This window comes from Heloderma suspectum, chromosome 4 (genome assembly GCF_057233095.1).
Source record: "Heloderma suspectum isolate Gila_16-S chromosome 4, 16-S_ref, whole genome shotgun sequence".
Lineage (NCBI taxonomy): Eukaryota > Metazoa > Chordata > Lepidosauria > Squamata > Helodermatidae > Heloderma > Heloderma suspectum.
Genome location: NC_139461.1, coordinates 242,936,928 through 242,960,803, shown reverse-complemented (window position 1 = coordinate 242,960,803; position 23,876 = coordinate 242,936,928). Strand labels below are relative to the sequence as shown.

Sequence of the window (23,876 nt, the reverse complement as noted above, 5' to 3'; positions counted from 1 at the left end):
ACGCCCCACATAGATTGATTTGAATAAATACCCCAAAGTACAATGCATAACTTAGCCTCAATTTTTCCCCTCATGGTAATGGGTTTGTAGCTCAAGCCAGGGGGTCGGGGAGCCCAGTAAGGTGAACCCATCTCCCCACTCATATCCTCGTGCTTCTGCTCTGCTTCCCATGTCATAAGGCACTGAACAAGCCACAAAGGATGCAGAAGCATAGCAACAAAAAAACCTCTCTGCATTCCCCATTCTAATCATCACACAACGAAAAGCATAGTCTTCTTAAACTACCGTTGTCATCCAAACAGGTTCCTCCTAATAGTACCTTAAAAACAGTGGCAGTGGCTGTGATTACATTCAGGGTTTTAGTTACCACCAGCCAAAACTCTAACAGTTCTTGAAAGATGTTATCCAAGGTGCTGAATCCTACCCCAAAATGGGTTCAGCACCTTGGATAGCACCATTGGAGCTTTGCCTGGTGGTAACTAAAACCCTGAATGGAATAGCAGCCCCTCTGGAACTGGAGTCACCATCCACCACTGCTTAAAAGTGAACTCATTAATTAGTGCATTTCACCTCCATAAAATAGTAAGGAAGTCCCCTTATTCCTGAGCAACACTGAGCCTCACAGGACAAAGAGGAGCTCCACTCTGTGGTATCCATGATTTTGGAACTATTGTCGGTAAATCTATTCCATCTGTTCCCTTTATCCTGGTTTCTAATGTCTTTTGAAAAAGGTAGAAAAGAACCCTGTGTCTCATTTTCCCCATGCACCCATAAAAATGTGGTGCAAGAGCAAAAGTATAAATTAGTCCCCAAAGCAACGGGGGGGGGGGGGTCTGAAAATAGGTGTGCATCATACATATCCTCAAAGGTTCAGAATGGATAAACTGAAATAAAGTCCAGTTTAATGGCTTTTTAAACACAGTTAAAACACATCTTCAGAAACCTCAGTAACAATTACTAAAATATGGTAATACGTAATAATTCACACTTCAGCTAGTGAATGCATGTTACCCATGCTACCCACAGGAAACTCCCTGAACACAAGGGCCAGCCCTAACATTAGGCAGAGTGAGCCAGTTACATCAGGCAGCTGACTTGGAGTGCCATGAAAGAGCAGAAAATTGACAGTTATTTTATTTGTATTGTGTTTTTTACTGTGCTTGTGCAATTTTCTGCCTCTGGGGCCAAATGAATTTGGATACTATGTACCTTGACCGGGGTAGGGGGGGGAGAGAGAGAGAATGTGTCCATTTACTGCAAACCCAGATTTCTTGCAACTTTATGGAATCTTGTTTCACCCTCAGTTCCAAGCTAGGATGCAGCTTGTATTGCAAGCCCTCTCTCCGCAGCTGGGTCTTGGCTTGGGCCCAACTCACAGTGGGCTCTGTGCTCCTCTTCCACATGATCCAGTCCATTGCACAGGGCCATCCCTCCACCCTAGCCATCCCCATATCCCTCTTCCCATAGGTCTGTCTCTCAGACCACTCTTGGACACCCTCCTCATAATATTCTGGAGCCATCAACACTGACCTTCCTCTTCAACACACTTCCTCATTAACCCTTCCATGGCTGCCTTCTTCTCCCTAACCTGAGCCTACCAAGGCCCACTCTGAACTTGGGCACTCTAAACTCCTCTTCCTGTCAGCATCCTCCACCTGTCTCCAACTCCCTCAGCTCTGGGCCAGCTCCCACAGGTCCCTTTCCCCACGGTCCACAGAGAAGTTTAGGCTGAGAACTTAAGTGGTTTTGCTGGGTCATCCAGTGAGCTTCACAGCTAAGCAAAGCTTTGAGCCTGGCAGAACAATTCATGCTTTCTTAGAAGCCTCATTCTGTTCAATAAGGTTTAATCCGTACAAAGTGTGTTTAGGACGGCAGCCTGTATGTCCCATATCAAAGCACCCATTTCAGCTAGCTGTTGCATCACATTAACCAGGGTCCTGTAGGACCCTAAAGACCAGATTTATGGTGGCATAACCTTTTGTCACTAGAACTGATTTCATCAGATGCATGATGCAGTGTTATCTTGGCATGGGTATCAAGGTGGAAAAAAGGTTGTAGACAGCGGGGCCAAAAGGTCATGAAATACAAGAAGTACAGACTGTGCTGTACTTCTATTTCATGGCCTTCCGGGCCCTACTGTTTACCTCCCTGTAGTCTACAAAAGGTTATGCCACAAGAAATCTGTTACCCTTTAAGGCACCATAGGGGTAGTTTTGTATTTGCTGCAAAGATTCTAAAATTTGTCATAATTGGGAATATCATGAAAACCCCATTTATAGTTGCCCGACACAGGAATGAACGAAAGGATTAACTCTTATCCGTTTTCATTAAAATTATTGCCCCTCGCTTTTCCAGAGGTCCACTAGGTATATTGCAGCGCCTGAGAGTTTCTTCACGCAGCTGTTTTGTTGTTGTTGTTGTTGTTGTTGTTTGTTTTAACACTAAACGCTTAGAGCACTTTACTCAGAAGGAAGTCCCACTGTGCTCAGTTAGGCTTACTCCTAGGTAAGTATCCACAGGATTGCATCCTTAAGTCTCCTTTGCACTATACGTGCGCATGTGTGAATGTTGTTGAAAGCGGACAGTTTTAAAGTCAAAATTTATCATCCTCTTTCAAATTTTGCATTAAAAAGAGACAAGAATTCTTCTTTAAAAAAAACATTTAAACCATAGAGATATGGAGGGGGGGGTGCCCTACCATTGAGAAGCAACGTGCACGCCTATGGCTTGGGGGAGGGGGGGTAGTAAAAAGAAAACTCTCCCTGCAAGTCTGACTGACTAATAGCTACGCTTCCCCTTAAAGGAATCGCCCCATAATTGACCTTCTCAAAATGGCGGCGCTCAGCGGTAATGTCAGAGCGCGCCTCCGTTTTTGTAAAATGGCCGCTGGAAGCTACACTGTTTGCCTCCACCAAGATGGTGGTAGTCCTTCCTAGTTTGGAAGGTGCCGCTTCCGGCTCGCTCTTCTCCGGCCCCTTTAGCTATGGCCGCAGCGGGACTGTCAGACGCAGATCTACGGGCGGAGCTGCTGGCCCTGGGCTACCAGCCGGGCCCTATTACTGATTCCACCCGCAAGCTCTATGCCAAGAAGCTCACCCGTCTGCGGGCTGAGGTGGCCGCCGGGCAGAGGAGCCGCGGCGCCAGCACCCGGGCCCCGCCTCAGGGCCCGAGCGGCTCCACGAGGCCCAGGACGGCCGCCGGTGTCAGCCCCAGAGCGACCCCTCGGGCCCGCGTCTTGATTAGGAGGGAGAGTGAGGATGAGGAGGGCGAGGAAGAGCAGGAGGGGAGCGACCACGAGCCGCCTCGCAGAGAGGCAGCGACGGGCAGCAGAGGGCTGGCTCAGAGAAATCACTGGAGGACAGAAACTGGATTCACGCCCGGGAGGACCCAGTGGGCCAGTGGAGAGGGGAGAATATCCGGCAGCCCCTGGGAGGGAGGGAGTGGATTGACCGCAAGGAGGGCCCAACTGGAGGCAGGAGCGGGCTTTACACCCTCCTATCAAAGGGACGCAGCCGCCGATCGATTAACGTCCCGCACTCCGTGGGGGGCGACACCCAGAGGAGGGCAAGTGGGGTTAAGCTCCAGCAAATGGTGGGAGGAGGAGCAGAACATCAGTCCCAGCACTTCGTGGGAATTGAGAGCAGGGGGAAGCAGCGCGGGGTTCAGTAACAGAGCCTGTTTAGAGACAGAAAGCAGGATAACCCCCAGCTCCTCTTTGGGTTCAGTAACAGGGAGGAGCGGAGAGGGATTAACCCACAGGTCCCCATGGAGAGCAGAGAAAGAGGCTGGGCTAGCTTCCAGAAGTTCCCAATTACTATGGGGGGCAGGAACAGGAAAAGAACCAAGTCACAGAACCCATTGGGATGGGACACGCCAGCACATAGGCTTGAAATCCCAAGCTCAGGTCACAGGAAGAAAAGGCAGGGGCTTAGAATTTTATCTTTCCTGGTTCCTGTGGCTGGCAACCTTAGGGCTGTTGGTAATTTTCCTGGGCATCCTTACCATGAAGATGATGGGACCTGCCCAGCTGGAAGGGGCTGAGGAGAACTGTACGTGTAGTATTTAACTGGCTTGTAGAGATACCCTTGTCTCCTTCCCTCTTCAACCCTAGCTCCGTCATTTCTTCCTCTGATGGTCTCATCATGGCCCCTCTTCTCAAGTTCTTGCTTACAGAAACACAGCTCATAGCTTGCTTCATCGCTGAAGTTGGCTTCAAATTCTTCAGAGGCTAGTAATGGTTGCATAAAAATATTTGTCTGGGGATAAGGATCTTTTCAGGTCACCATTGTAGGATGGCTCTACCATTTAATTGCCTGGCACGTGTTCTCAGAATGTAGTTTGTAAAAGGCATAGACATATATTCTTAATATTGACTGCCTCATAATTACAAATCTTGAAATGTGCATCTGTTGTAGTCGCCCAAAGGAGTAAGCAAACAAATGGAGGCCTTTCTGTAACTTGAAAAGAACAAATGAGTTATCCTCCTCTCAAATCCTCTGAAAATGTACTGTCTGATTCCAATAAGACAGGTAGGAAATAGTAGCTGAGACATGGAAGCACTGGTAGCGCTTAATAGATGTTTGGTTTGTCTCAAACCACCACTCCAAAGTAATAATAGCTATTCCAGCAGCTAGAAATTTATGCTAAATTCACACACACACACACACAATATTCTACTCACTTTGTTTTTGCAAAACATTTAGAAAAAATGAATTGTGTTGAATACATGTGACTGCAAAGGGTGCTCCCATTTTAAAAACTGATCAGTATTTATGGCAAAGAATACCTAGCTCTTACCCTTGTGTCACAGAACTTATCTTAGTATAAAGTAGCATGAATTCTGTTTTTCATACTAAAAATCAGTAAGCAAGCAGCTTGCACCCTTTCATCAATGTGACGTTTTAAGAACTTCCCTATTGTATGACAGCAAATTACCATCCCCGTCAAGATTTGGCTGTATTGTGTTTTAATACACAAGTCTTCAAGAACTGAAATCACATTTTCTATCTATAATTATGTTCAAAATCAAACCCCAGACCCTCTCCAAAATAAACAAATGTCCTTATTTTGACATGAGTACAGAATGTATGTTATTTGTTTCTCTTGCTTGATTACCATGCGATGCACATCATTTTGTTTTGATGAGACAATATCCACAATTAGATGCAGTTTAAATTCTGCATATGCTCTGTTTGGAAGCAAGTCCCATTGAACAAAATGGGGCATTTCTAAAAAACGTGGTTAGGTTTGTGCTGCAAGTTTAGCAGACTTGTATGCTTAAATAATGCCAGAGGAGTAGTTGTGATAATCTTAAAACAAAGTAGGCTGTAATCCATGTAAGATTATGCCACAATAAATCTGGTAATCTTTAAAATGACACAAGATGCTTTATTTTAGAAAAAAAGTTTATCTCTCAGGCCTTGTCAGGAATATGTAATGACAGGTAACTAACTAATCCTTATCTCTTTTCATTCACAGTTAAGCTGTTGCCTGTGGATTGTGAAAAAAATACAGATGGTGTAAGTGTGGCTGTTTATGGGGTCCCAGGTGTTAAATTTCATTTTTAAATGTGGTGTGTAGGTCACTTAGTGGTGTTATAGCAGTGAGCCTCTGCTGTTTTCCAAGAGGAATTTAATGATTTATTGATGCAGAATTAATAGGCTGCTTTTTATCAGGTTAGGATAAAGAATAATCATTCAAACCATATAAATCTAAGCTGCTGCAAATCTGAATCCTTGCTCTTACAGAAATATTTAGTTGTAACAAAAGTAAGATTGATTTGTGACAAGGATTTCATCTGCAAAGCTACTTTTCGATAACAAGCTTAAATAGAGCTAGCAGCTTTTAATCTCTCCTGATATCTGCATGTAGCTGTGACTTGTTTCATAATATGTAGCTGAATAAGACAAACCTTAGTATAGTGTGGATAGTTTAAAGGATAGCTCAGTGATCTTGGGATGTTTGCTGTACATAGATCTATGATTAGTGTTCATCTATCATTCATAGAATATAAGAATTTGAGGTCCAAGGATCACACAGTATTTGTGCTCTCAACCCAAGCATGATGGCTAAACTGAGTATCATGAAGGAGACCAATACATATTGAATCCACACCCCATTACTCCTCAAGATACAGCAGTTTAGCAAAAAAAAAAAAAAAAGGAAAAGAAAACCTCCAAGGAGGAAAAGAGAGGTCATATGAGTCCAACCTTAATTTCATTAGTAAGGCAGATGAGAAAATGTTCAATTAAACATTGCATGTTAATTTCTTGTTGCTTGTTGAATTAAAGATCTATGGACTAATTTTCTCTCTACCTTTTCAGTACTGTCAGGCAAAACAAGAAGAAATACTAATGACTATACTATATGAATTATACAATTACCTTGCAATTCAAGCTGGTGAGTTCTGATTTTTCCTTAAACATATCACTCTGAATGTTCAGTAACAATGGGCATCTCTGCCAGGTAGCTATTTCCAAGATTAATTTTAATTTAAGAGATTGGAGGAAACTGTCTTGTTTCCCTTTGAAGACTACCTGAGGAAATATAGGGAAAAGAGCATCTCTAAATCTGAGCTTGATTTTATTAACATAATGACCTAGCAGGAGAAATTACTCTGGTTTGGGATTTAAGGTTTCCGTTTTCAAGTGTCCTTACACCACTCAATCCTCCATTTCCAAAATATAGGAACAGTTTGCAAGTTTAGTTCAAGGCCTGTCGTCCATAAATACATTGCATCGTTTTAAAGGGCTGGCCAACAGAATCCAGCAATTTCCATTATATTAGTTTGTTAGCAGATGACCAGTTAAAACATAGTACTAAGCATAGTGGAGAGTTAGACATTGGTGTTTGGTTTCTCAAAGGATGTTAGTAGTACAGTTTTTCCTGTGAAAGAATCATAGAATTGGAAGGGGCCATTTAGGCCATTGAGTCCAACTCAGAGCAGGAATCCAGTTTAAAGCATCCCTGACAGATGGCTGTCAAGTCTCTGCTTAAACACCTCCAACAATAGAGAGCCTGCCACCTCCCTGGGCAGTTGGTTCCATGGAGTAGAATCCGGCTAAAGTCCTACTTAGAATAGACCCTTGGAATGAATTATTCTTAAGTTAGTCATGACTATCTGAAGTCCCATTCATTTCAATGGATCTACTCTAAGTAGGACTTTAGCTGGATTCTGCCCATGGTTCCCAGCTGCTAGTAAGTTTATGTCCCTTCTTTCATTCTGTATGTGGAGCTTTGCCTGGAATGGCTTTCCTGATCACAGCAATGCATGCACTCTCTTTCCCCTAGCTAATCCAGTTTTTCTACTAAGTATTACATTTCTCAATCTGTGTTTATCCCAGTTCACACTGCAGAACTGAACTGTGCCTTACTGATAGAGTAATCGCTATCTCTATGATAGAGATTAGTTTATGGAAAACGTATGAAGATTGCTGCTAGGTAATGTTTCTTTTGCACCAACAGTGTCCTAAGTTCATTAGGATGCAATCCTGTGCATGTTTACTGGGGAGTAGGCCCACCGAACACAGTAGGACTTCCAAGTAAACATACATAGGATGCTGCTGTTTTAGTATTTCTTGTGTAGCTAAGCTCTCACTCCAGCTAGCTGGTATCTTGGATCATTAAATGTTTTGCTATTGTCATTACAAGAGTCATTTTTGTAGCTGGCTAAAGCTGCTTCTCTAATTCTTATATGCAGGGAGAGAGGATGGTACGGAATTTTATTCCAGTGTTTCATGTAATAGGCTTGTTTCCTGGGTGTTAGTGATTCTAGAGCTTTGTTGAAACTAGTTTGCTATTTATTTGCATACCATCATATTTACTTACCTTATAGCCACCCTTTGGAGGAAGATGCTTAAAAGGCTTCTGAACTAAAAAAAATCAGTAGCTGCTTTTGTCCTTTGTTGCCAACAAAGCTGTATAGTTGCTTGTGGGTGGGGGCCTGAGTGTTCAGTAAAAATGAACATGATCTTTCCACTTCAGCTGCTTGTACCACTGAAGAATTAAGTTAACTAATACATTTAAAATTGGGTTTGCTGCCTCATTATCTGGTGGAAACATCAAAGCCATTCTGACAGCTTTAAGACCTAATAGGTGAGAGAGATTTGAAAAAAATATTTATTTATTTACTGCATTTATACCCTGCTCTTCAGTGGGAAAGATTTCCAGAATGGCTTACGGTTCAATAAAAACAAGACAGTCCCTGCCCCCAGGCTTATAATCTAAAAAGACCCAACACAAAAGGGAAAGCAAAACAAGAAAAAATGGAAAATAAGAAACCTCAGTCTCTTTGGCATTGGACCATTGTTTGACAACAATTTCTGTCATAGACAGAGGGACTCTTACAATAGGCAGGAAAGACAGCAATCCTTTCTCACCCCCCTAATGTTTACTTACAGAGTGAACGTAAGATTGGATTGCCTTATGCTACTCTATGTACAGCAGCTACACATTTTGTTAAGTCATAAAACTAATCTGACTATATAATAGTATATATCTATATATTCTGCACAAGCATTTTGGCCAGTGCTAAAAGGGATTTAAAAGGCAACTTGGCTCAGTGCTTCCATGCTATTTGGCAAGTTTCCTAATCGCCTAAAATTGTGTTCTTTTCACGTAGGTAACTCTCTTTTTTTCTTTTTCCCCCTAGGTAGCTTTGAGTGTGGAAACCCTACAAATCTAGAAAGTAAATGCATTCCAGTTAGTGAGACAAAGGATTATATAGAGGTAAGTAAAGCTGGAATTTATTTCTGATGTATTTCTTCATATCTGCTATTTATTGCCTTTAAAAACAAGTCCCCATTTGATTTTCCCCTTCAGCCATTCTGTTTTTTCCAGCTGTTACTTTGCCTGGCATTTTTTTTAAAAAAAAATTGCTTCTTTGAGAAGTATAAATAACCTGACTGCTCAGATTTGCAGTTACTTTTTGTGTTTGAGAAACAAAAGGTTCCTGCCTTTTAGGGCTGCTGGCATTTGGATTTCTCTATATTTGCTCACAAAGCAATATAAAACACATCGTTTTCCTTCTACTTTATACCTCTTTATAGGAAAAAATGCTGATAGTGTGCTTTATTTACACACCACTATAATATTTTATGGTGTGTACTCCTGTATCATATATGATGATTGTATAATTATAGCCAATGTGTCACAGGTCTCTTCAGCTTTCCAACTAGTTACATTCATTTAAATACATTTAAAAGGTTCCTGAACTAGTTGTACAGTAGTTACAACAACATAAGCTGAGGCTAAGCAGGTCTGGATGGCAGAATACCTGGGAGCAATATGTACATTGCCTTGAATTCCCTAGGAAGAAAAGGTAGAACATTAATCAATTAAATAGATAGGGGGAAAGGAATTTATACAAAAATCTCTTACTGACAGAGGAATGCAGAACTTACATTTTGAGGCATGCTTCCTTACAGAATGTGACTGGCTACTCTGGAGAAAAGTTTGTGGATGCCTTGCAGCAGTTAATGGAGAACCACAAGGACTCGGGAATATGGTAAGTGAATAGGAACAGTGTTGAATATATGCCTATTGTCCCTTGAGATCCAGCAGAGAGGTTTGCTCAGGGAAAAAGGTGAGACTGTTTGGAAAACAAACAGGGTAAGGCTATGTCTGTGGAGACTCCAACCTTCTGGAACAAGCTAACTACAGAAGTCTCCTTGGGCCTGGCTCTATAAGACATTTTTATTTAGATTAGCATTTGATCTGCCTTTGAGCCCTTCTGCACAACTTAACTCCCATTAGGTTGAACAGAGTCCATGACAGGATTCATAGTCCATCAGTTCTTGCTGCCTGCCTCAGATTGCAAAAAACATGGGTTGCCAGGCATCTGGCAGGTCATAATTGCTGGTTGGTGGCTGTGTAGCTTCATAGCTCACAGGTTGAACAGGCCTGCCATAAGACTACATTTTTTTTGTATCTGTGACATATAGTGTAGTGGCTATTAGGTCTATTTCCCAATTAAACACATCTAAATTTGCATGTTAAGTCAGGATGGGGAATTTCCGGCTCATGGAGGTTCCTTCCTAGACCCCGCCAGTGCTCAGGGAAGGCAGCCTTTCTCTAGCAGTGAGAGAGGAAACCTGCTCTTACTTCCGATCACTGATTGGAGATATGTCTGCAGATTCCCAGTACTAGAGAAAGGGAGCCTCTAGCACTAGGAGGGAATGTGACTGGCTACTCTGGAGAAAAGTCTTTGGATGCTTTGCAGTGGTTAATGGACAACCAGAAGGACTTGGGAACTAGTTACATTCATATATAGAGAAGAAGGAACAATTGCGCCATGACTCTCTCTGCATGGAGAAAGGGGCCTTTATGATGTCAGGGGCAGAGCTTCAGGAGGGAGGCCCCCCAAAATCATCCAGGCCCCGGGGGATGAGCCAGAAGGCATTCAGGCCCCTGGGGCCGGAACAGTTCCCCACCCCTGATGTAAGTAAAACAATCATTATGAAGCAGAAAGCATACTTTCTACATCTTCAGATGATGAGCCTGTATTACTGCAAGCATCATCTTAGAAGAGGCATTCCCTCCTGAGCATGAGAGAAGCAGGAACACTCGTTCCAAGGTGGTACCTATTACTTCTGTTAAGTATTCGTGTTTTTAAAAAACCTTAAAATTCTGCTTCCTAATTAATCTGAAGCACCTTTTTAGTTAATCAAAAGGTTTTGTTCGTTATTACTCTAACCAATTAGTCAATTAAGCTTCTATACTAATCATTATTTTTAGTTATTGTTTCTCTTAGGTGCTTTATTGTGATCTACCAGGAGTTGTTCAGCAACTAGTGAGATAAGCATCTTTGAATAAGTTAGTGATTCAAACACTTGCTACTCTTCTGTAATTTAACATCTTATGTACACTGACTGGCTGTCATTCCTCACCCTGAGATCTCATTAGATCTGCCATACCCAACGTGGTGCCCTCCACATGTTTTGGACTTCAGCTCCCATCAGCCCCAGCCAGCATGGCCAATGATCAGGAATGCTGGGAGTTGAAGTCCAAAACACCTAGAGGGCATCAGGTTTGGGAAAGCTGCATTAGATCATACAAGGTAGGCAAAGCTTTTGGCATGTCAAAACTGCGAAACCTGAGACTCTAGGAAGGTTTATATGCCCACTTCCAGTGTACTGAAAGATCATGTGGTGGTGGGGCTGCACAGGCTAGTTCTGCTCCCCTGCTGCTGATGCACAGTGCACTGATACCTGGGGTGGGAGTGCTTCCCTGCCATCTACATGTTTGGCTGGCATAGGAAAGGGCTGTGTATGTATATTGATGTACATGCCTAGAGCAGTTTCACATAAGGACAGGGCCTGTTGGGCCGGATCCCCTCTCATCTGGAGAAGCTCTACTCATATGCATCAGTTTGCATGTAGAGCCCTTTCCCATGCTGGTCAAACATGCAGAGGAACATGCAGCAACAGTGGGAACACAGCCCCACTGTCATATTCTTTCAGCATGTGGAGATGGAGTTTGTGTGAACCTTGCTTCTCTCTGCTAATCATGTGTGTTAAAATATTGACAGTTCAGAATATGATAGTCTCTCATTTTGTAACAAGAGGACACTGTGCCTTTTCTGATATTTCAGATGAAATATAAAATTGATTCCAGTCCTCAGAGATATTTATTAATTTTTCTTGGTTTCACGTGATTGAGCCTTAATACCACAGCACTTTATGCAAGTTGTAGGAATATGAGCTTAGCTGTGCCTCCCTCGGTTTCATATGTTTTGACTTCAGGAGATTCACTTTGGATGTGTTTCACTTTGAGCATTTGTTCCAGTTCTCTTGTGCTCATAGTAAATGTAGTTGCATTACAGGACTATTTTATGGTGTTTGGGGCTGGGAAAAATACAATAAACGTTTGGATAGTCTCAATCACATCTTCAAAGTGTAGCTAACTTGCTCATTGGCATAAATGGCAAGATTCTTGCTGACTTGAGTTGATTCTGGATTAACCAGAATGTGTATTCGCTTTCTTTTCATTGATGCTCTCATTCTTGAAGTTTGTTTGTTTGTACAGTGATGGCTGCAGACAGTACGTGAAGACCAAACATCATCCTGTGCAAATCACCCCAAGGTTTTCCTCAGCTCTTTGAAAAATTGCAAAGTCTCCCTGAGTGCCTATTATATATTTACAAGGACTTCCTTGCCTGTCTCGTCCTGATATTATAGATTACTCTCTTGAACTGTGAGGGAGATATCAAGAGTCACTCACTGCAAGCAGAAAGCCCTTATAAATATTATATTTTCAAGCTCTCACATACGTATGTGCTATTTGAAAGCACAATTATTTTGGTGAGCAGGAAAGATGTATAAAAGCAATTTGCAGTGCGTTCCTTTGCAGTTACTTATGTGGGGGAGGTTGTCAGCTAGTGTACTAAGTTTATTCCGTATCCACTCATCTTTGTTGTTTCTGTGTGATTAAGAAAGCAATCCTGTGGCCCCTAGACAGCATCTGAGGGGCATAGGATTTTTCAGATCCTAGGTCCGAGGCTGGAGACAGCGCTCTGACCTCGGATCCAGGAGTCTGAGCTCCCTACCCCCTCCTCCTTGCAGCTGGGGTGGAGAGAACCCCGCCGGCTGCCTGTACGAGCTCGCAAGCTTGGAGAGGAGGGAAAGGGGGTATGCCGGTGGGCAGGGAGGGGACTGGGGGAGTGGGGGATATGAGCTATCCCCAGTCTCCATCCCTCCCCCTCCCCGCCACCTCAGCTACAAGGGAAAAAACTCCTGTCTAGCTAAAATGCAGAGCGAGGGACGTGCGGAGGCAGATATCACCTCTGCGCTCCTCCCGCTCTGAATAGGATGCCTGCCAGCCTCCAAGTTCAGAGGCTGACAGACAGCCAGAGAGGATTGCGCCCTAATATTTATTTGGCATTGTTCATTTGAAGCCCGGTGTACAAACGTCACTGCTGAAGTTCCCATAGGCCTCCAATTAGTTACTGTTTTACATTAAGCTTGTAGTCCTGTCTAATTCGAAGTTGCTGTAGGTTTGGAAATAACATGTGGGGTAATGTTTCACAATATACTTTAAACCATTTTTAAACCTGTTTAACCATCATGGCTCCAGTTCTGACCAAACATTTTGGGAATTACTGCTTTTAATTCCCTTTCACAGAAGTCCCAGCTCACTCACAAAACCACAGTTCCCACAGTTCACTGGGGGAAGACATTGTAGCTAAAATGGCATCAAACCTATTTACATTTGTAGTGTAGCTATGCCCCAGGTCATCGTTGCAATCTTTCAATAAGACAGAATCCTTCATGTTTAAACTCTAAAACTGTTTATCTTTGTGGCCCTTCTGAAGTCAGTTGAATTTATACGCAAATAACTTTGCATACAATTTCACAATAGCAGATTCTAACTAGTCTGTTAGGGAATACAGTTGCGGTTAAATGTTTTGCAGAGGATCCGGAAGGTACTGTCTTACTGTGTTTTCATATAAATCAGTACATGCCAGTGCCTCAGTTCAGTAGTCCTTATCAGATTTCAGAAATAATATATCTACATTGTTAACTCTATAACTGCTGTGAAATCATTTGGCAAGCCTGAGGCTGTGAGCAGTATCAAAACACCCCTCCTCCCCTGATCTCATTATCTAAAACTCTTTTGCAACCTAATGTTTGAAAATGCACTCTATTTTTCTATTCTTCGTATGTGAACACTCCACAGTGCTAAACACTGTTCCCTTAGGGACATGCTTAGAATTGCTGGTGGGATGGAATTCAGTGCTTTCTAATTAAGATTTTCTTCACTGTTACAAGTCATAGCCTGGAAGCACAAAATACACTCTCCACTTTTGTAGTCACCATAATTAAGAGTTTCATCAACACTTGAGCAAATTGATCCTGTTCTGGCAGCTCAATATGAAACTCAGTAAGAATGTACAGCATGCTAAAAAGCTGCTGCAGGCTTTTCAACTAATGTTGTGTGAACTTATTTGACACTGTTCTGTTAAGAGCAGAACCAAATAAAACAGCTGTGCTCAGGAGCCCTGCTGCGATTTTAAGGTCTTTTAGAGACTTGGACTACAAATAATCCAAGAAAATGGGTAAAAAGTTGGGTGCAGTGTAACATAGCAAGGGTTTATTTGCACTCAGCCATGATTTCTTGGAAGCAGATTTGAACTATTTGTGTATGATAAGCTATGAAATGCAACATTGGCATGACATCAGTTAGTAGTCAAAAATGTGATCATCTGGATTCATGCTTGTTGAAAAGAGCTGCAAAATGGGAATCCTACCACATTTTTCCAAATTTCCTATAGCAAGCATCCCTGAATAAAGAGTAGAATCTCCCAAAGTACAGTAAAATCTAAAAAAAAATCCAAAATCTTTTCTAGGCTGCCTTTAAGAGTGAAACCCTTAGAGTATAGTAATTACTGTACTACTTTCTGTTACATTTTACAGGAAATCCCTTTCTCTCTCCAGTTTCAACTTCTGAGATACAGTTTCAGTGGCTTTTGACAAATACAGTTACTGTATCCACACAGCTTGGATGCACACCCTGTCAGATAACCTCTCAGATAGTCGTCTCGTTTCTCCCATTCGCTTTCCCCTTTTATTCCCTGGCACATCTCTTCTTCAAATATCTCGATTCTATCCTCTGTACTAAAGCTCCCTTTTCAGTCTTCACTTTGTTGGATCCTCAGGAAATCATAGCTCACGTAAAGCCCTGCTGACCAATGCTGAAATGTTGGTCAGTTTCCCACAATTATGTTTTGTGGCTGGGAGGGAACTGGAATCATCCTAGCTACCATTTGTACTGCCTTGTGGGAACTCATTTTGCAGTACGAAGTTTCTCCCAATTGTATAATTTTTTTAGAATAAAGTTGAGGTGTACCAGGGTTTTTCGTCCTTTCATTTAGGTGTGCTTGATTTTTTTTTCCAGCTGAGTTGACTATGATAATTTGTTTCAAGGAAAAAAGCACACACACCTTCACTTGTTCACTGTGGAGTCACTGGAGGAGGGAACCCAATTTAAAATTTAATCCCTTGCACACTGAGAGGTGCTGTCAAAAAAAAAAAAAACCCTCCAGAAGAGGACTTCACTTTGCCAGGGGGCAATCCTAACTGCTGCCTTCCCAAAGCCCTATCCATCTGTCTTGCTTTCTGCTGGTAAGAAGTCAATGGAAGTGTTCCATGAAGGCTAGCAGCAAGAACTCAGGTCTTTTCTAAACCAAGTGATGGACAAGTGAGCAGCGTTAACATGTTTATAATCCTGATTAATATGGACCATTGGATTCTTTGCATTATTTGATTAAGGGTTCTTTCTGTTTCTTCCCATCAGGTTGCAAGGCAGCAAGCCTTCAGAACCAGTTACTGCTGTGAACCAGGTGGTTTGTCTCGAATCTACCCGTCCACGGATAGGGCTAGGCTGCCGTTTCAAACGGGCACTAAGCACAGCTGTTACAAATCTATTTATATTCTTTTGGAGTAAGTTTGTTTGTTTGTCAGCCAAGATCCCCAGTCTTGCACAGCATGAGGTTCTAGAAAGTTAAGGGAAGTATGGCAATGAGTGAAATTTCCGAATAATTAAGCTTGTGGCCTAACAGCAGGAAGCAGACAAGAGATTGGCTCCTATATTATGAATATTTGCCATTTCTTGAAAATCACCAACCGTGTGCATGCAGCACAACTTCACACAGTTGTGTTTTTGCATTTAACCCAATGGATTCTGTCCTCTACCTTACAAAGCTGTGTTCATACCCTGTTTTCTTTCGTAGCAGTGCAGTACTCATTATTCTTACTCATGCATTGCCATGTCATCTAGAGGCTTTAAGCAAAAGCCTCTAGATGGCTCGGATACACACACAATAGGGGGAATTCCCTGCAGAAAATATGTATGTGAATGGTACAGGTTGGGGGTCCCCATCGGTTTTGGACCCTGGGCATATTTGGGAATTTGAGAAAGTGCTGTGGGCACCATTACAAAATAGCTCCCACAGAAGATATGGCTAGTTAAATGAGGGCTACCATGGAGGCCTGACTAGTCAAACGTGAGCTAAAGAGGCGGTGCGGGGAGGGAAGATAAATAGTGAGGCTAGAGGCTGCGAGGGAGGGGAAAATGTCAAGACAAAGAGGTAGAGGGGAAAGACCAAAGCTAGAGGCTAGAAAGGGAGAGAAAGAAGGCGGCTAGGGACAGGGGAGGGAGAGAAATAGTAAAGCTAGGGGCTGGGGAGAGAGAGCAAAAGGGAAAGGTCTGTGTGGTCAGAAGATTGGACAGGGACAGAAAGCAACTCTTCTGTACCTGCCCATCAACAGCTGATCAGCAGCAAGTTCCAGAACAGGAAGGAGAACCTGTGGCCCTAACATCTTTCTAGGTTTTTATTTTAAAAAACACTTTTTTTTTTGAAGGGGGCAGGGAGTGGAGAGCTCCATGAGCACCATCTGAGGTCCCTGTGGGTGCAGTGCACCTGTAGGCTCCATGTTGGGGACTTCTGATATAAATGAGAGCAAAAATAAGGAGAAATTACCATCCGTCTGCCTTTAGGAGGCCGGTGTGTTGTAGCAGATGTAGAATTGGACTTAGTCTTTGGACTTGGAAGACGTGGAGTTCAAATTCCCACTCAGCCATGGAGACTTTGGGCGAGTCACCATAAATTGTGAGGAAAAATTGGAATAACCTCAAGTTTGCTGCTATGAGCTTGCTTGTTGAAAGGCTGAAATACTGTGGTGACCTGCCAAGTTGATGTGAAGTCCTTTACATATTCATGTTTGAACCTCACTCCTTTCCCAAAGGCTTAGGTCAGGCAACAGTAACTTGAGGGCGGGGGTGCGTGTGTGTGTGCACTTAATTTCCATCTTTTAACACAATCTCTACCGTTAAAGCTAGTCTGAATTTTTTTTTAATAAAGATTGCAAATGATAGCCAGGCTTTATTGAGTCTCCAAGAGAAGAACGTTCCATAGTTGTATGGCAGCCACCAAGAAACACCTCTCTGCATGATATGACTGTCTTAAGCTGGGTGCATGGATGGGAATTCTTAGAGGATGCTCTTGACTGATTTACTGATCTTAAGGGTTACATTGGGACATGGGACATAGCTGCAGATTCCGTTCTCAGAGCCTAACTTACAAGCTTATTTGTATTCACAAGATCTCATCTTTGTTCCTCCTTTTATAGGTTTAGCTTTCCTTTGGGGAATTCTGATTCTTCTGAAGTATTACTGGCGGAAAAGGGAAGAAGAGGAGCGAACCATGTATAAAATGGTGCAGAAAATCATAGGTAGAGTTTATCTGATGATCAAAACTTAGCAAAAAGGTTTTAGGTGCTTAGGTGCTTGGACAGGTTCATGCAACCACTTCCATACTGGATCCTTGCCCCTCTTGGCTGATAAAAACTGGCAGGGAAGGAACAGCTGGCTCGGCCAGGGAGGTGACTAATGCCTCCTTGTGAGAGGGAGTCGTCCCGGGCTGCCTCAAAGAGGCAGTAGTGAGACCACTCCTAAAGAAACTCTCCCTGGACCTGGAAAATCTTAGTAATTTTAGGCCAGTGGCAAATGTTCCTTTCCTGGGCAAGGTTCTTGAGTGGGTGGTTGCCAACCAGCTCCAGACACTCTTGGATGAGACCGATTATCTAGATCCATTTCAGTCAGGGTTCAGGCTGGGTTTTGGCATGGAAACAGCCTTGGTCGCCCTGTATGATGGCCTACGTTGGGAGAGAGACAAGGGGAGTGTGACCTTGTTGATTCCCCTTGATATCTCCGTGGCTTTTGATACCATCAACCATGGTATCCTTCTGGGATGATTGTCTGAGCTGGGAGTGGGAGGCACTGCATTGCAGTGGTTTCACTCCTGCTTGGATGGTGGGCTCCAGAAGGTGGTACTTGGGGAATATTGCTCAGCCCCATGGATTCTCCAGTATGGGATTCCACAGGGGTCAGTTCTGTCCCCCATGCAATTTAATTTATTTATTTTATTTTTTTCATTTCTGTACCGCCCAATAGCCGAAGCTCTCTGGGCGGTTCACAAAAATTAAAACCAAAGAGCGCACAATAAAACATTATAAAATATTTTAAACATTAAAACCACAGTATAACAATACAACCAGAATAAAAGCTAGCAGCAATGCGGAGATTTAAAATACAGATTTAAAACAGCAAAGCTAAAAGTCTAGAAAGCTAAAATGCCTGGGACAAGAAAAAGGTCTTCACCTGGCGCTGGAAGGAATACGATGTAGGTGCCAGACGAACCTCACTAGGGAGCTCATTCCACAGCCGGGGTGCCACAGCAGAAAAAGCCCTCCTCCTAGTAGCCACCCGCCTCACTTCCTTTAGAAGGGGCTCATGGAGAAGGGCCGCTGAGGATGATCTTAAGGTCCAGGCAGGCACATATGGGAGGAGGCAATCCTTCAGATAACCTGGCCCCAAGTCATTAAGGGCTTTGAATGTTAATACCAGCACTTTGAATCGGGCCTAGAAATGGGCTGGTAGCCATTGCAGCTGGAAATGTACTGGCATAATAAGAGCTCGTTGGCCAGTCCCTACCAAGATTAACAATCTTGCTGCCCTATTTTGGACCAGCTGAAGTTTACAGACCATTTTCAAAGGCAGCCCCACGTATAACGCATTGCAGTAATCCAGACGAGAAGTTATCAGAGCATGGATAACTGTAGCTAGGCTGTCTCTGTCCAGGTAAGGGCGTAGTTGGTATACCAGCCTAAGGTGATAAAAAGTGCTCCGTGCCACTGAGTTCACCTGTGCCTCAAGTGACAGTTCTGGATCCAAGAGCACCCCCCAAACTACGAACCTGATCCTTTAGGGGTAGTGCAACCCCCTCCAGAACAGGTTGAATATCACCTAGCCAGGCAGACGAACCACCCACTAACAGTACCTCCGTCTTGTCTGGATTGAGTTTAAGTTTATTGGCCCTCATCCACTCCATTACCATGCCCAGGCACTGATTCAGAACAGCCACTGCCTCACCTAGGTTTGATGAGAAAGAGAGGTAGAGCTGGATGTCATCTACATGAAACCGTTGAGTGCGGTCATCCAGAGTTTTGGGGTGCATTGTCACCAGTATGCTGATGACACGCAGCTCTATTTCTCCTTGTCATCTTCATCAGGTGAGGCTGTGGATATGCTAAACAGTGCCTGGCTGCGACAGTGGACTGTATGAGGGCTAATAAACTGAAACTCAATCCAGACAAGAGTGAGATGCCATCGGTGGGTGGTTCTTCTGACCGGATGGAGGGTGCTCAGCCTGTTCTGGATGGGGTTGCACTCCCCCTGAAGGAGCAGGTTCATAGCTTGGAGTTCTCCTTGAGCCATCTTTGTCACTTGAGCCTCAGGTGGCCTCAGTGGCACGGAGTGCCTTCCACCAACTTCGGTTGGTGGCCCAGCTACGCCCCTATCTGGACAGGGATAACCTGGCTTCAGTTGTCTATCCTCTGGTAATCTCCAAGTTGGATTACTGCAATGCACTCTACATGGGGCTGCCTTTGAAGACGGTTCAGAAACTGCAGCTCGTGCAAAATGCAGCGGCCAGATTGATAACGGGGACCAGCAGGTCTGAACATTTAAGACTGACTCTGGCCCACAGGCACTGGCTGCCTGTATGTTTCCATGCCCGATTCAGGGTGGTGGTTTTAACCTATAAAGCCTTACACAGCTTGAGGCCACAATACCTGACGGAGCGCCTCTCCCAGCACGAACCTACTCATATACTACGCTCAGCGTCTAAGGCCCTCCTCTGGCTGCCTACACCAAGGGAATCTCAGGAGACAACGGCAAAGGAGAAGACCTTTTCGGTGGTGGCCCCCAAATTATGGAATGATCTCCCCAATGAGGCCCGCCTGGTGCCTTGTTATTTTTTCAGCACCAGGTTAAGACCTTCCTCTTCTCCCAGGCATTGAGCAGCATATGATAAGTTTTAATCGATCCTGGAATGTCTTATGGTTATGGTTGTTTACTTTTGAGATTGTTTGAAGTTGTTTTAGATATATGTTTCTTTCGTGTATATTGTCTCTTCATGTGTTTTTTATGTAAATGGTTTTTAATCTCTGTATATTGTATTTTTAATGTTTGAATCTTTGTAAACCGCTGAGAGAGCTCTGGCTATTGGGCGGTATAGAAATGTAATAAATAAATAAATTGCTCTCAGTTTCATCTGCTTGCATGTTTTCCTGACTTATTGCATTGTTCTCTCAATAGTTGCTGTCCAGGGTCACTACAAAGAGTGGGAGCAGAATCTGGAACGGTACCCGTACGTAGGCATCCTTCACATCAGAGACACACTCATTCCACCACAGGATAGGTGAGCCTTCCTTTGCTTTATTTCATAAACTCATAGTGTAGATGTGGGGGTCAGTCTGCTGGCCGTGGCCAACCAATTGTCCCTGGGCAGCAGAATAAGGAAGCAGCCATGCCCTATCATTTGTCACCAGTCTCTGGTATGCATAAGAACTGTTTTCCCCTTCACAAATAGTGAATAAACATCCATAGACCTATCCTTCATGAGTGTGCCTAATCTTTTTTAAAAAGCCATCTGTGCTTCTGGCCATTACACACCCTGTGGAAACAAATTCCATAAGTTGATTATTCATTCCTTGAGAAAACATTTTTTTCTGTTTGACCTGAACCTTTTGCAGATTAATTTCATTGGATGTTTCTGTGTATGTAATTTATAGTAACATGCAGATTGGGGAGGAGTTTCTTTTGGACTTTCAGAAGATGGCCAGTATAAAATTGATGCTAGGATCCCTGTGCTCTAATCACTAGACCATAATTTAGTCCCTCACACCTCAGCTTATTGTGAGAACAAAGTGAAGCAGAATAATGCATGCCAACAAGTGGCAAATACAAAAGATGTTCTCATCCACCATTGTTTATTATTGGATTCAGAATTAAAAGCAGAGTTAACCAGCACCAACACCACAGCAGGGGCATTCACTCCGATATCTATGAAACCCTGCTAGCCTTATTCCTGAGTTTGCACAGGAAAAGACTCGGCCCAATCTACCTCACAGGGTTGTTGTGAGGCTAAAATGGAAAGGAGCAGGACTGTGTACACTGCCTTGGGTTCCTTAAGGAGAAAGAAAGGTGGGATACAAATATAATAAATAAATAAACAAACTAGGACTTTGTGCTTACTGCCATTCCTGAGTTTCTCTTTGCTGCATGGAAGCAGAGGCCATTATCGTGTGTGCTGTATGCCCTAACCCAGGGATGGCCAGACATCAAGCTTGCAGGATTTGTTTTATTTTTTACTAGGACCTCAGGTTCCAACAACTGAATCTTAATGCAAAAAGGCATATACTTCAAATTAAAAGAATTCTGAACCCAGGAATTTGTTTCAGGAATTCTGAACCAGGAACCCAGAACTAAGCAGAGTTCACAGTGCTTCCACACAAAAATCCACTCCAGGAGGAAAATGCTTTTTCATTGCTTGTAATGCTTTCTTAGTTTCAGCAGTAGCATTTTTCTTTCGGGCGGGGGGGGGGGGGGAGGCAAAGTAATGTTGTTGCTATTATTAAACCATTGCCCCGGGGGGGGGGGGGGGGGATCAGGAATCTTTGCTGATCCATTACCAATCATCCAAAGATCTGGAAGTAGATCCAGACCTACCTTCTGCCCACCCCTGCCCTAACCAATAAGCCCCTTTACCTGTACTGTGCTTTTCTTTTGCCTTGGAGGTCAAGGATCACTTAGGCAATGCTCAATGGGTAAATGTTCAGCTTAGATCACCGTGTCCCCTTTACTCCTCCAGGAAAAAAATGAAGCGTGTTTGGGACCGGGCAGTGGATTTCCTCGCTTCCAACGAGTCACGGATTCAAACGGAATCTCACAGGGTAGCAGGAGAGGACATGCTGGTGTGGCGTTGGACGCAGCCTACTTATCTCTCTGATTCAGACCATTAGCCCCGAGCCAAGGCCAAGCCAATGTTTCAACACTGCAGGGCAATGTGCCTCCTCCTAGCTAGGGAAGGTCCTGTCTTCTCTACTGAGGTGTACCCCTGACACCACCGTCCATGTGTTTAAGAGAAATGGAATGACACTTCAGGGCAATCGTTGTTCTATAAGGAATATAAACCTAGATACGCAGATGCACATCAGAGCTACCTTCCTGGCATATATTCGGCTTCTATAACGTAACGATTTAGAAGAATTGCTTTCCTGATTGAAAGATGCCATTGGTAGTTTTGCTGCAATGTTGCGGAAAACTGTATGTGGCCTTCCGCTCACAATGTCAGCGCTAAAACCACTAAAGCGTGCTCGTAAAGAGGAGGACTGTTCATTACAGAAATTCCCTGGATAGTAGTAGGCAACAAATGCATACGGTATACTTCCTCTAATCAACAGACCTGGAATCCCGTGTCCTTATCGAGGACTGGCGTCTGCATATGGAATGACAGATGGGGCTGAGAGGGCAAGTTCACGTGCCTTTGGAGTCCAGCTGGGGAAGTGAGCGGGGCTTCTGGCAGATTGCCGTCTTTGTGCTTTTTTCCTTAGGCAGTGGTAGGCTAATGTCAGCTCAGCAAACATAACTGAGCACATGTTTGTGAAAACGGTAGAAAGCATACAGTTAAAAGACCTCCATGTGTCTAGAAATGGTCTGGTGGAAAGCAGCAGCCATATTCTGTGTCACATGCAGTACAAGAGAGCGATTAGGGTGCCTGCAATGCTCAATATAAAAAATGGTCTCAGAGATCAAGTATTTGGACAATACTGCAATGAGTGGAAAGCTGTTCTTCAGCAATATAGTAATGTACTTTGTGCGTATTGCCGCGCGTTCATGTTTATGCCAATTTGTTGAGAGGGGGGGAAGTATACCAAAATGTCATGTGCCACAATGCCATTCATCTCTGCTGCAGCATTAAAGCCTGGGGCACTTGCATGATGACATCCCATTCCATCACTGGCTCTAGACTTGTACCTGCAAATAGTGAACTTGGCCCTCTGTCCAGTGGCTGTAATGAAAGCCACTGGACAGAGTACATATGAATTCATAATAATATATGCATACATGAACCTCTTGAGGCAAATTTGGTTGAGGCTTTATGCTACCTTTTTTACGCTTTTTCTTTGAACTATCACATTAATTTATTTGCAAGTGGTGGTGATGGTCTGAACTTGAAGTTTGCCCTTCTGCTCCCCCTGCTGGCCATACTGAAAAATTGAAGGATTGGAGTTTTCACCTAGCTGTCCTTCGAGGTTGTCTCAGCAGCACACAGCAATTCATTATATGCCTCCTGCTGGTTCATCAGCTGAAATCGGTGCAAGGAAAAGCAGCCTCCCAAAACAAAGCACCAGGAGGTCTTATTGGTTAAGTAGAAGAAAATCCTGCATTCAGTTGAATTTTATCCCCGCATGTTGCCATCTGTAGCGTAGGCGGCATATTAGAGCAAAAGAAGAAATTTAACAGATGTCTCCATGACATTAGCAGTCTTTATACGCACGCACGCACCCCTCTTATATGCTTAAAGGAGATAATCAAATGAGGGTAACCCCTTCCTTTTAATGTGTTTTAATTTCTGCTGATGTTTGCAAAAATTTCCACAGTGCCTGCATTCTTAGGGCTTAAAAAAACATTTGTGGGTATTTTTTACCATCTGACTCTCAAGAAGAAATGCCAAAACAATATTTTGTATAGTTGATTAAGCTGTTCATTTATTTTTATGTAGATGGGCTGGTGCTATTTATTATACACTTTGTCTCTGTACATTTTATCTTGCAAAATTAAAATTTGTTACAAATAGAACTGGCTTGTATTAATTAGGGCTGTGCACCGCCTTGGTATGAAGCCCGAATAACGAGGCAAAGCAAGCTGATTCAGAGGTGCTTCATCATGGTAAAAAGCAGATCAGATCAGCACCAAGGCACTCCGAAGTGAAGTGGCTCCTCCACAAAGCTCCTTGTCGGCCTCGTATATTCGGA

The 23,876-nt window shown here is 43.4% G+C and overlaps 1 protein-coding gene across 1 annotated transcript; it reads left to right on the top strand.

Moving 5' to 3' along the window:
- The first annotated feature begins 2,764 nt into the window (after window positions 1-2,764).
- LEMD2 (LEM domain nuclear envelope protein 2) lies at window positions 2,765-23,696 on the top strand. The gene is made up of 9 exons (XM_084853004.1): window positions 2,765-4,049; window positions 5,479-5,519; window positions 6,324-6,399; window positions 8,651-8,727; window positions 9,426-9,505; window positions 15,292-15,437; window positions 17,127-17,228; window positions 20,155-20,257; window positions 21,710-23,696. Exons 1-9 carry the CDS (start codon window positions 2,984-2,986, stop codon window positions 21,858-21,860), a joined length of 1,842 nt encoding a protein of 613 aa, XP_084709130.1. The 5' UTR covers window positions 2,765-2,983; the 3' UTR covers window positions 21,861-23,696.
- The last annotated feature ends 180 nt before the right edge of the window (window positions 23,697-23,876 follow it).

What these genes read in the sequence shown, in the direction of transcription:
- LEMD2 (XM_084853004.1), top strand. Translation starts at nt 2,984, where the DNA reads ATGGCCGCAGCGGGACTGTCAGACGCAGATCTACGGGCGGAGCTGCTG. An exon ending in TTACCTTGCAATTCAAGCTG is followed by an intron (nt 6,400 to 8,650) that starts GTGAGTTCTGAT and finishes TTTTCCCCCTAG; the next exon opens with GTAGCTTTGAGTGTGGAAAC. An exon ending in CTCATTCCACCACAGGATAG is followed by an intron (nt 20,258 to 21,709) that starts GTGAGCCTTCCT and finishes TTACTCCTCCAG; the next exon opens with GAAAAAAATGAAGCGTGTTT.